The sequence below is a fragment of the Cimex lectularius genome, unplaced genomic scaffold (assembly GCF_000648675.2).
Source record: "Cimex lectularius strain Harlan isolate CLEC.00 unplaced genomic scaffold, Clec_2.1 scaffold15, whole genome shotgun sequence".
Taxonomy (NCBI): domain Eukaryota; kingdom Metazoa; phylum Arthropoda; class Insecta; order Hemiptera; family Cimicidae; genus Cimex; species Cimex lectularius.
Window position 1 is genome coordinate 527950 of NW_019392667.1, and position 12982 is coordinate 540931.

General features: G+C 30.8%; 1 protein-coding gene across 2 annotated transcripts; it reads left to right on the forward strand.

Moving 5' to 3' along the window:
• Positions 1 to 1774: 1774 nt before the first annotated feature.
• Positions 1775 to 9796, forward strand: LOC106673905 (vacuolar protein sorting-associated protein 26B-like). 2 transcript variants are annotated; one of them, XM_014406289.2, is made up of 8 exons: positions 1775 to 1931; positions 2006 to 2134; positions 2361 to 2504; positions 5314 to 5546; positions 5616 to 5780; positions 5944 to 6050; positions 9099 to 9310; positions 9382 to 9796. In XM_014406289.2, exons 2-8 carry the CDS (start codon positions 2132 to 2134, stop codon positions 9712 to 9714), a joined length of 1197 nt encoding a protein of 398 aa, XP_014261775.1. In that variant the 5' UTR covers positions 1775 to 1931; positions 2006 to 2131; the 3' UTR covers positions 9715 to 9796. The 2 variants fall into 2 exon arrangements, with proteins under 2 accessions (XP_014261775.1, XP_014261776.1); XM_014406290.2 differs by having other exon boundaries at positions 5944 to 6044.
• The last annotated feature ends 3186 nt before the right edge of the window (positions 9797 to 12982 follow it).

Here is a 12982-nt window from a genome sequence, read left to right on the forward strand (position 1 = left end):
ATGATACCAATTAGCCCTAGAAAGCTAATATTGTTTAGATTAGGGAAGTTAGTGCCACAATAGCTCAAGTGGTAGAGTTGCGGCGTATCAAGCCGAAGGTCGTGGGTTCGAATCCCGTTTGTGACACTGACTTTTTTATCTCAACTTAAAACCTTAATTAATTGAATATTGCTTAGTTTCAACCTCCTTCAAAATGTATACAAATTATTAAAGAAGATTGTCAAATAAAAGTGTAAAAACATATTCATTTTGATCATTCTGTTGAAAATGAAGGTTAAACAATAAATAAAAAAAATAATGAGTGAAAACTGGAAAAAATGAGCAAGTAACAAGTAAAGACAAATCAGCATTTTTAATTTATGTTAAATTTCATTTTGGTTTTTATTATACCAATTGGCAAAAAAAAACAAATATTTTTTAATTTCATCCTCCTTCAAAGTTATACAGCTAATAAAGAAGAATATCTTATTTTATATATTACCAACTCCACGGTTCATATCTTCTCTATTGCTAGGTTAAAAAATTCCAAGATCTCCGTGTTCGAAAACTTTTATTCAATTTAGTAAATTACATGGACAGGGTGGAAAAATAATATATTGTATCATTAGCATGGTTCAGGTATAAATACTTTTATTTAACAAATTGGAAATTATTGATGGGTGTGCCTTCAGATTGTGAATTATACCATGAGATTTCTCTATGTTTAGTTTCTGATGATGGGCCAGGAGCCCGAAATGTCCATGTAATTTATTAAATTGAATAAAAGTTTTCAACCAAGGAGATCTTGAAATTTTTCAACCTATCAATACAGAAGAAGAGTATCTAAAAGAAAAGTGTACATTTTGATTATTACATTGGAAATCAAGTTTAAATGATAAATAAAAAAAGTATGACAATGAAAAATGCAAAAAATTTGCAAGTAAAAGGTAAAAATCAATAAATATTTTTATTTTATGTATGGTGATTAGTGACTGTTAGTCGATGATTATTCGAAGATAGTGAGATGTGGTCTGGTGTGACGTAGGAAAAACATTTTCTTTATTGTGCCACGTTTCAGCCTTTATTGAGATCATCTTCAGGGCCTAGGATTTACATTGTTTAAATTTAATAAATACATGTAGGATGTGGAAACAAATTGAATTTATACAATCCAAAAAAATATATATTTTTTTTATATTCAATCAAAGTATTTCTTTTCATTCAAAGTATTTCTACTCAAGAGGACAAACACTTTGAATGAAAAGAAATACTTTGATTGAATATTAAAAAAAAAAATTTTTTTTTTTTGGATTGTATATTAAGTATATAAAGTATAAAAGATTGTATATAAACATTGGCACAATAAAGAAAATGTTTTTCTAAAACCTACGTCACCACATCTCACTATCTTCGAATAATCATTTTTATTTTATGTTAAATTTGATTTTGGTTTTGATAAAATCAATAGAAAGCCAATAATTTTTACTTTCAACCTCTTTCAAAACTTTATAAGTATTTTTATTCAAATGAAAACAAAACATGGTAAATCTGATTTTTTAAACTCATAAATTTGTTTTTTTTCACAATTTTAAATTATTGTAACAATAAATAAAGCGAATATTTGAACTTGAACAATTAGCGATCAAATGAGTGTTTGATATTTTTATAAAATGAATTTTTTTGAGTATTTATGAGATTTTTTTGGCTGTGATTGAAATTGAACTCAATGACGCATTTGTGTCATCAAAATGATTCTTCGTCTCCCTCTTCATCGTTCTTCAAGGCGACGTGCACTTACGCCAGCACTTCTCGCCTCCGCGATTATTTTTACACTTAGCTCGCAAAGGTTAAATCTCGTTTTAAATATCGTAATTTGAAGTTTTACCAGCCTGGAAAAATTTAATTTCCACTCGAGTTTACTCGGTCGGGAAAGCTAGTTTCCAAAGCAAAAGGTATCAAGGAGGCGTGACTTTGTGACGTAACCTAAACTAAGTTGTTAGATTAATAATTTTTATATCGGCCTCAGGATGTAATAACAACTTTAATTGGAAAGGAAACCATTATGAATTTCATCTGATAAAGGGGTTTGACGGCAGATATTTCAGGATCTATGTACTATTAGTTACCCACCCCTTCCAATACAATTTCGAACATGGTATGTTTTGTATTAACTAATATAAAATGCATGCCTTCTACTCTTTAATTTAACTTCCTGACAATTTCAACCCGTATTCAGCTATTTAAATCTCTGCTTGTTCAATTGACTACCTATTAGGTTTTGCTTTTGCCATTAAAAAAAAATCCGATATACAATTTATATCTTAGTTCGTACTTAATGAACTATTTCCCATGAATATAATAAACGGTTTTTCTTATTCCAGAGCTTTTTTGGATTTGGACAAAGTGCAGACGTAGAGATAGTGTTAGACGGTGCTGATACTAGAACGCAGGCAGAAATAAAGACTGAAGATGGAAAGAAAGAGCGACATTTGTTGTACTACGATGGAGAGACTGTTTCTGGGAAGGTAAGATAAATTCTCAACTCTTTACATTAGTAAGATCTACCATTAAAGATCCTTCACGATCACAGATCTGAAAATTAAATTCATATTAGAGGACCGGGTGTCAAGACTCTTAGCTAGTAGATTCCACGGTCATGGGTTTGATTCCCACTGTCGCCTCTGGACTTTTTTTTCTGATGCTTATGAGGTGCGGTGGTCACAATGCATGTTTACACTGAGAGTCTGGGGTGGTCCATGGTCCTGACCCCCACCCGTTGAAAATGAGTTTCTTATGTGGAATGTTGCAAGCTACAAAAATGGAGCTAAGGAGTACAATAAGCTCTAAAGCTGCTCAGGGGGAACTTCGCTAATTTGTTCTATCCACAATAAAAAATACATATTTTACTTCAAGCCATTAAATTAGTAGTTTATATGCAGTCTGAGAAATTAAAATTGTAATTGTGATTCTACGTTATTGGATTGTCACTAAAGGAAAAACAAATGGTTTGTTCATAAGAGGTGAGTTGATTTATTCATTTATTACTCAGAGAAATAATAATAAACTTATTATTGGGGGTAGAGGTGCTCGGTGGGTCGTCGGATGTGCACATCTGTCTGTATATATTTAAGTCTCATATCGTTCACATCAACCAATGAAATTTTAACAGATTAAGCAGAAGAAGTAATCAGGAAAAAATCATAGCTGCTTATGTTTAAAATAAATATTTTAAAAAAAATTTAATTGTTTGGAAAACAACACCCTAAGCCTGTACAGTTTTAAAGGAGGAATAATTAGAAAATACTGACGAATGTTATGGTTAAAAGATGATTTCTAGTTTTAATAATGTTTAATGGAACTGTTCAGATCAAATTCATATTTGGGGACTGGGTGTGAGACTCAGCTAATAGATCCCACAGTCATGTTTCCACTGTCGCCTCTGAACTTTTTTTTTTCTGATGTTTTGGGGGAGTGGTGGCCACAATGGAAGTTTACACAGAAAGTCTGGACTAGATCGAATCTCAGGTGAAATCGGTCCTGACCCCCTTTGAAAATGAATTTCTTCTGTGGAGTTGTTGCAAGTTCCAGAAATAGAGCCAGGAAGTAGTACAATAAGCTGTAAAGCTGCGACAAGGGGAATTCTTCCAGTTCATTGTATCCGCTATGAAAAAAAATACATATTTTACTTTAAGCAATTACAGGTTAGCCTCCACATTAAATTTCAAATTCAAGAAATTAAAAAAAAAAGATGATGGGCAGGAAATGAATTGTTTTTTCCATAATAGGCATTTATTTCATCAGACGTATTTCATTCTAATCTAGACCATCTGCAGTGACTTTTTTTATGTAGTGGTTTGATAGTTTTTGTACATTCTTATAAGTTCAGAAGTAGATGGCCAAACGACTATGGACTTGGCATCTGTCAAGCCTTGGGGAGCTTTTTCACTCTAGGGTTGGTCTAGTTGAGCTGTGAATCAGGTAAAACAACAAAATGTTTGCATTGTTCGACACTGAGTACAGAACACTTCTGGTCCATGCTCAACTCACTGGGCACATACTGTACGACATACCCCCCCCCCCCAGACAAATGGGCAGGATCTTGAAACTATTGCCAAGGCTGTTATTTTAAGCTACTTGGCAGCTCAGAAGTTGTCCTTCCATGTTTTCCCATATCCTTGTATGCAAAATGAGAAGCTTCTTATGCAGTTTGTCCAATCTAATGAGTCCTCTGTTCTTTGACGATGTAACCTGGCAGACTTCAATGATTTGCACACTGTGCTTACATTAGAAGTCACCAATGACCAGATCTTTGTTGGAGGTGAGTGGGTTGACCCCCAATAGCAGCATACATCCCTGGAACTGACGCCTGAACATGGCATTCTTCTTCATGCAAACTCTTTGAGATTGACTCAGAACACTTTGAGCTGCTTGGTCATCTAGTCGAGTTTTGAATCACAAATTTTGGTGAGATATGGAGGAAAAAGTGGGAACCATTTGTATGAAACATACATTTTGTTATCATATTGATATTCTCATTTAACCTTGTACTACATATTGAAATATGCAAAAAACATGACTCATTTTTAAATAATCAAAGATGATCAGACCAGAATTATTATCTAATGTTATCATTGTTTCTTCTTTTTTAATTTAGTGTTTATAGTTTGAAATTTTTGTTTTAACTATTTAATGTATTTTATTGGTAGACATATACAGTATTTCAATAAAGTGTTTACCAAAAATACGCAAGGCATGGATTGAATCCATCTGCCAGAATTTTTAATATATGACAATGGTTAGTAATTTAAAATGCAAAAATACTATGACTTTTTTAAATAATAATAATAAAACAGATGCTCAGTTTTAGAGTAATTAGTATTAATGGGAATGAAAGGATTGGTGGTATAAAAGATGCAAATTATTTTATTTAATTATTTTAATAAGCCAAGTGTTAATACATACAACAATTTTATAATTATTAAATTCACTAATTTCGTGGTTTGCTTGACCAATTAATATATTGCAGTTAATTAAGGTTTTTAGTTCAGATAAAAAAGTCAATGGCACGAGCGGGATTCAAATCCATGATCTTCGGCTAGATACGCCACTGCTCTACCACTTGAGCTATCGTGACCTCGATCCACTCGGACACTAACTTCCCATCTCAACCTCACCTTTTGAATTTTCCCTCCCTTGTTCGAATTCCGCTCGTGCCATTGACTTTTTTATCTCAACTAAAAACCTTAATTAATTATTTATAATTATTGTTGATACCTCTAAAAAAATAAAGTTTTATATTATTATGCTGATCGATATTTGTGGTTTTCTTAAAAGGTCAATATAAGATTAAAGAAGCCAGGCAGTAAGTTAGAACATCAGGGTATTAAAATAGAATTTATCGGCCAAATTGAATTGTACTACGATCGTGGGAATCATTACGATTTTACATCCCTTGTAAAAGAATTGGTGAGACCTGGGGAACTGCTTCAAAACACGACGTATAATTTTGAGTTCCTGAATGTAGAAAAACCTTTTGAGTCTTATACAGGCTCAAATGTCAGACTCAGGTGAGACATTTTTTATTGTATGGTATTATTGAAACGTAGGCAAAAAAATAAGCTTGTTACTTTATTTAGGTACCTTTTGAGAGTCACTATAGTTCGCCGAATATCAGATATTACTAGAGAAAAAGAAATAGTAGTGCATACATTATCTTCATATCCAGAAATGAACAATAGTATTAAAATGGAAGTGGGAATAGAGGATTGCCTGCATATTGAATTTGAATACAATAAAAGCAAGTAAGTATAATACAGTCGAAAATAATAAATGTTTTATTTCAAAATTTAATGGTGGTTTTTTCCAATTTTTTTTATTCCAATCGTGACGCTTTTTTTTTTTTTTTTTTTTTTTTTTTTTTTTTTTTTTTTTTTTTTTTTTTTAATTACATTTTTTCTTTCATAGGTACCATTTGAAAGATGTGATCGTTGGAAAGATTTATTTCCTTTTAGTACGAATAAAGTTAAAACACATGGAAATCTCGATAATCAAAAAGGAAACCACAGGTTCTGGTGAGCTTTCTTTAACCTAGTTTTAGTTATGTTTGTCCTTTATATCCAATTAGATTTGTTGTTTTGTTTTTCTATTTGCTTCGCTATCTATTGACTTGGAGTATAGAAGACAAACATTTTGGTGTTCCAAAGATGTTTTTTGCATTCCTATGTACATATTTGATTTTTTCTTCCGCTTCCTTTCTTTACTATATTACACTTTGGAAACACCACACTAACAAATTGGTGATTGAAATATAAATGAATACCATCAAAATTCAGTCATTCTTCTCTTAATAAGGGAAATCACATATCATGAGAAGTGTCTTTCTTTCTGCTTGAAAATTCATTTATATTGGGGCTTTTTTTCATAACAATTTTATTTTAAAGTACAGTAAAATTAATTAGGTGTACAATAAATTAATTAATTGTGCCTTTTATATATATAAATATAATAAATACTAAAAAAAATAAAACCCTATTAGATTTTGAATTCATATTAGCATGTTTATGTTAGTATTTGCTCTACATATTATATTGAGTTTTTTATATTTTTACTATTATTGAGTTGTAAAATAAATCTGTAGCATTTGTGTGAATTCAATAAAAAGTTCAGGTATGGTAAACAGATTTAATCAACACTATACTGACTAATTATTCAGAAATCGTGAGATGCGGTCTGGTGTGATGTAGGTTTCAGAAAAACATTTTCTTTTATCGTGCCAACATTTCGATCTTTATTGAGATCATCTTCAGGGCCTGGGATTTACAAACAATGTTTACATTTAACAAATACATTTAGGATGTGAAAAAGTGAATTTATACAATGCAAAATATATTTTTTTATATTCAATCAAAGTATTTCTACTTACTCAAAGTGTTTCTCTTCTGTGTAATTGTGCCATTCTTGCATGTTGTGTTTAGAATGCCAGTGAGATATTGCTGTTTTATGTTTATATATGTTGGATTTTGAAGGGGTGGGGAGGGATGTCGGTATAGAAAAGACATTTTTGTATAAGGCGTCGGCTTCTTTGAGGTGAAAAGAGCCGACGAAGGGAAAAAATGTGTTGGTAATGGTTTGGCCAGATTATCCTTTCAGGATTACATAGAAAGGGATAAATAGGAAAAGGAAAGCTAAATTGTTGGACAATTAGACTATGTGAAAAATATTTGATGTGTGGAATGTAATGTGATGATATATGTATGTTATCTATATTGAATTTGATTAATAATATTGGCGTAGCTGCGACTGCGTTTACATGTATCTGTTCTGTAATTGATGCTGTGTTTATCTCTGTTGATATAAACCATTTCTAAGAAATTACGTTTATATTTGTTTTGTTCTGTATGTAATATTTTTGGATTTTTGAAGTCGAAATTGTGTTGGTGTTCAAAATGGCCCTGAAGATGATCTCAATAAAGATCGAAAATGTTTTTCTGAAACCTCAACACACCAGACCGCATTTCACGATTTCTGAATAATTATCGATTAACGGTCATTAATCACCACACACTATACTGACTGTTTTGTTCCACTATCTGATACCATATTCCATGTAATTTTTTAAATCTCTCCGCCCAGAACTTCTTAGGTGTTTGAGTGATGAATTCCTTGAAGTCTTTTCTGCAGTCTTCAAGTGACGTAAAGGTTTCCATATTAATAAAGCTTTACAGAACCCGGAATAAGTGAAATCTGAAGAGGGTGTCAGGCAAATAAAGTAGCACATCCCAACCAGGCTACAATTTCTGGTGCTTCTGTGAGGGGGAATCTTTATCCTGGTGTAAAAATCCGGATTAACCAATATTGGTCATTTTTAGTCAATTGATGTCTTAAATCGCTTCGTGTATAGTATGCATTAGAATTATCGGTTTGGTTGGGCAGAAGAAGCGCGTAATAAATAAACCCCCTTCCAATCCCACCAAATGCACCTTCTTGGGATGTAATCTGGCTTTTGGAGTTGTTAACAATGGGTCGCTGCATTTTCTCCGAGATTTTTCCATCTGATATCATTTAAAGGACCCACATCTCCAGTTATCAACCTTTTTAAAAATTTACATTGCATCGAAATAAATTCTTCTAAGTCAAGGTGTGCATACATTGCTCCTGCAAACACATTCAGCTGCTCTAAGACGCATTGAAACATTTATATGAAAGTTGGTGTTGTTGAGTGACAGTTGTTTGTGACTAAAGCTTAAATTTGGTCATCATCAGCAGTTGAAGGAAGACAAGATCGCTGTGCGTCTTTTAAATCAAAATTTCCACTTTTGAGCCAAATAAACCATCCCGGCCTCAGACTATCCTAAAGTGTAATCATCATAACATCACAAATTTTCCTAGCAGACTTGAGCTGTGGTTTTCTTTGTTGTAGAAATAAAATAAATAAATAAAAAATAAACATTAAATGATCAAAATTCACTATTTTTCTCTCCATTTTAAATTTGCAAAACACTTGTAAAACATCCAAGATTTCAAACAAGCTGATGAATAAAAAACATCACTAATCTCTTTTTATAGTGTGTAAACATTAGTGACTAAATAAACATTGCTTCAAAACACAAAAGGGGTAAAAACTGACTTGTTGAAAAACGCTACAGATTTATTAAACATACTTAGTCGAACTTCCCCAAACAGCAGATATACTTATAATAAAGCAAACATCCTTCATAGTCAGACAATTTTATTTTCCCCACCATTATTCCATTTATTTGTTATTTATTTATTATCCAGTAATGAAAAAGTCTGTTATAAGTAGACATCAGAAAGAAAAACTCAGAATCAACAAATTACACATCCCTCTTGAATACCTTTGGCAATTCAACATTCTCACCCCACCCTCATCATTTCTATTCAATTATTTTTCTTTTTTTCCTTTAATATACCTATTTTTTTCTGTTTTCTTCTAATAAGCAAAGTCCCATTTTCAAATGCTGTCTGCTTAAGGGAAGTTTGACTGTACATAAATGTATGCATTATAAGTGTGTTTTAGTTGTTATTTTATTTCTGAAATATCTCTGAATAAAAAAATAAACAAACTTATATTAATTTTTTTTTGTGGAATGTCTTTTTAGGTCCAAACACTTTTGTTGAAAATGACCAAATAGTAAAATATGAAATAATGGATGGTGCACCTGTAAGAGGAGAAAGTATTCCTATACGATTATTTCTTAGCTGTTATGATCTTACACCAACCATGAAAGACATAAATAAGAAATTTAGCGTTAAGTACTTTTTGAATTTAGTGCTGATGGATGAAGAAGATAGGCGTTACTTTAAACAACAGGTGGTTAATCATTCTAAAGCACTGTTTGTGATTAATTGATAACATATTTGAATTTGATTTTTTTCCCCTAGGAAATAACTTTATGGCGTAAAGGAGAAAAATCTCTTAAGGGTCATAGTTCATCTCCACATGTACCGAACCATTTGGTCTCTGGAGAAGGTGGTCCAAAAGCGGCTGAACCGCCTCGAGCCACACCCACAACACCTGAAGCCAGTACATTTGAAGATTTTCAGCGTGAAGAGGATTCCCCGACTGCAGCAGAGGGGACTAATGATGCTGCCCCACAGGCAAACACTGTAATTAAAACAGAGTCCGACGAGGCAGAAGAAAAACCACCGCTTACCACCGAATTAAATCAAGAGGAGGGAGGAGGTAAAGAGGCAAAAGACAAGACAGAAGAATGATGTCTCTAGTCAGCTATACCTCTTCAAAAAAAAAAAAAAGTAGTAAGAGTATTACTCGTTATTTGTGTGACGCTGCAGTGTTCATAAGAAGAGTGTTGTTGATCATGAAGCTTTTAAAACAGAAAATTTTCTAAACAATAACCTGAGAATGTACCTGTCAATGTAATCCTGACAATTTCAAGGTTTTCAAATATAATTTCCCTATGATTCTTCCTTGAAATTTTTGTATCTCGAACAATATACATATTACTGTCAATTAATTTAAAAACCCAGCATTACCTTTTTTTAAGAAGGTAAAAATTCTTTTTGTTAATTTTTTATCTCTTGTCACCTTGTCCGGTTCCCAATAATACATCCAAAATAATTAATATTATTATACATTCAGTTATAACTTGATTTTCAAATGTATTGAAAGTTCTTGATTGAATTTTGATGATGACATTTCAGAACAAGAACCATTTTTTAATGCAATGTAAGAGTCATGGCAATAATAGCGATACCTTGATCACAGTTTCGTTATAAAATTAGTAATATTTTGAAATGTCTTAATTGTAAAGACAACAGATAAATGTATATAATATATAATAAAAATAATATATTGTATATAATCAATTGTTTAATACAAATTATATTGTTTATTTGGGCTAAGCCTAAAATTGTTTAATGTACGTATTTATGGAGAAAGAAAATTGTGTAATAAATTAATTTCTTGGTAGTTTGAAATATTATCTTTTTTTATATATTGTACTGGTCTTGCATTTGAAAATTCCATACAAAAGCAAAACATGTAAACTATATGTATATTTGAAATATGTCCTTTCATTCAATAATATAAAATGCCATTGTCAAGTCCTTTAACTGAATTTATGCTGACTTGTTTATCATTCCATTTACTTTTATTTTAACATATTTGCTACTATTTATTCAATACATAGTTTATGCAGTTTGTAGAATATGAAATATCCCTATATTTTGTTTATTACATAAATATTTTGTTCAAAATAAATATTATCAATTGCTAAAATTGCTTTTCTTGTAACCTAACTACTTTTAAATAATGATTTGACAAAACGTCAGTTACCATGATTTTTAAGGTAACGTGTTTTTGATGTTACACAGTACATTGATGTAGAAACAATTTCTACTTTCTTCAATATGTTAAATTAAGAAAGTTTGTGATTAGTTATCCTCATAAACCACAAGATATATTTTAATATTCTGTACATTCTCACATATTTCTATAGATTGTTCCTTTCCATCCTGATCTACAGTCAGACAAGTTTTCTCTGTCATCTTCATTAGTAAAATAAAACCCATACTAAGTGAAATACATAAGAAGAAACCTTGATGAGCTGTGATCATAGAATACTTCACGGACTTCAACGCAGTGTCATAAATACATTCCTACTTTAATAATGATAGATTTCTCAATAATAGATAACTAGAATAAAACATTTAATATATTTATGAAAAATAAATTTTTCTCAGTGTAAGAATTGCCTTTCAGAAACAGCTACACCAAAAACAGGCCTATTGCCTCATATTCATAAACAATACATGCTGTTTATGGTTTTTCTTGGCAGAATTATCATGTTCCTGTTTGTCCATATTCTTTAGGTGGAAGTTAAGAGGGCAAAGGCTGATATAGAGGCCTGCAATTTTCCTAAAATTTTGTCCACCGAGTCCTTTTTAAAAAGTCCTTCGCCTAATTTTTAAAAGGAAAAAATCCCCATACCCTGTACTTTTGTCCAGAGCTTTGAGTTTTTCTTCTCAATCCATTTTTCCAGCTCCAACCTTAGCCCACTATCAGGGGCACCTAGTTACGGTTGTACACCATGAGTCAGTGGGCCCCTTTGGCTTGCTAATTATCGTGTTAATTTCCTTCTGTTACTTTCCTGTCCCGGTACCCACCTCGATGTAACTGTCTTGCTTTTCTAGAGCCATTAAGCAATCCCAGACTAGTTTGGAGCTAAAAACAACGTTCACATTTAGTGTCTTTAATACTTTAGAACCCCAAAATATGACAATCATTGATGACAGTATTGGTATAGTTAAATCAAATATTAAAAATAAATAAAATCAGTAGATGTGTGCTTCTTTAGCAGATACAAATCCATTTTAAGACCCTATCGTCACCGTTTCAATTTTCAGTTTTGAAAATAGCAGGTCATTCCCAATCATTTAAAAAAATTAAATTAGATCAATTTTTTTATGTTTGTTATTTGAAAAATGTTCTTTTAATATCAATTTTATATTGTTTTTCTCATTTATTCTCCAATTTTATATTACATGTTTTAGTAAAAACAAATACATATTTATCAAAAATAAAAACAAAATTTGATTTTTTATTAGATAAAAATCTGCTTTGTGATCTGCTTGATGATATTGCCATTTCCTTTTAATTCCCTGAGTTTTTTTTATCTGTGACTTTTTTTTATATTATTTGTAACTAATTTACCATTAACCATACATTTAGCCATTTTATTTTTTAAAATTTAAATGTCATCAATCATTATAAAGAGAAAAACTAACAATGAGTACATATTTATCCAAAATGAAAACATTTTGATTTTTACTACATAAAAATCTGCTTTATATTGGCAACATTACCATTTTCTTTTTCTTCCCTGAGTTTTTTTTTCAATTTTTTTATTTTATATTGTTTGTAACTAATTTACCATTAGCTCTGAATTTTGCCATTTTATTTTGAAAATTTAAATGTAATTCTCAACCATTTTAAAGAATGAAATTAATTTCAATTTTGTTTTGTTTGTTATGTAAAAGATTTTCTTTTAATATCATTTATATTGTTTTTCTCATTTTTTCTCATTTTATATTACATATTTTACTAAAAAAAAATTCAATTTATCCAAAATAAAAACATATTTAGTCATTTTTTTACCATTACCATTTTTTTTATTGTGTATGTAATACATCACCAGAAGGGGCCACCAGTTGTATGTTGTATGAGATAATAAATTTACTGTTTTTGGAACAGTAAGGATTGTTCATCCTTCAAGAAGACTTTTATTTGTTGCAAAAAGAAAAAATTATGATACAATATTACAAATACTGCAAGCCAATTTTAATTAATTACTGTTCCTTTTTTCATAACAAAAAAAGTTTTATTTTACAAATTTCTGTGAAAACTTATCAAACAGAGAAAAAATATATACATTTTCTTCAATTTTGAAAAATTATTTGCATTTTCGGTTGGATATTGTTGTTGCAAAGTTAAAAATATATTGTTTCCAACAGTTTAAATTAA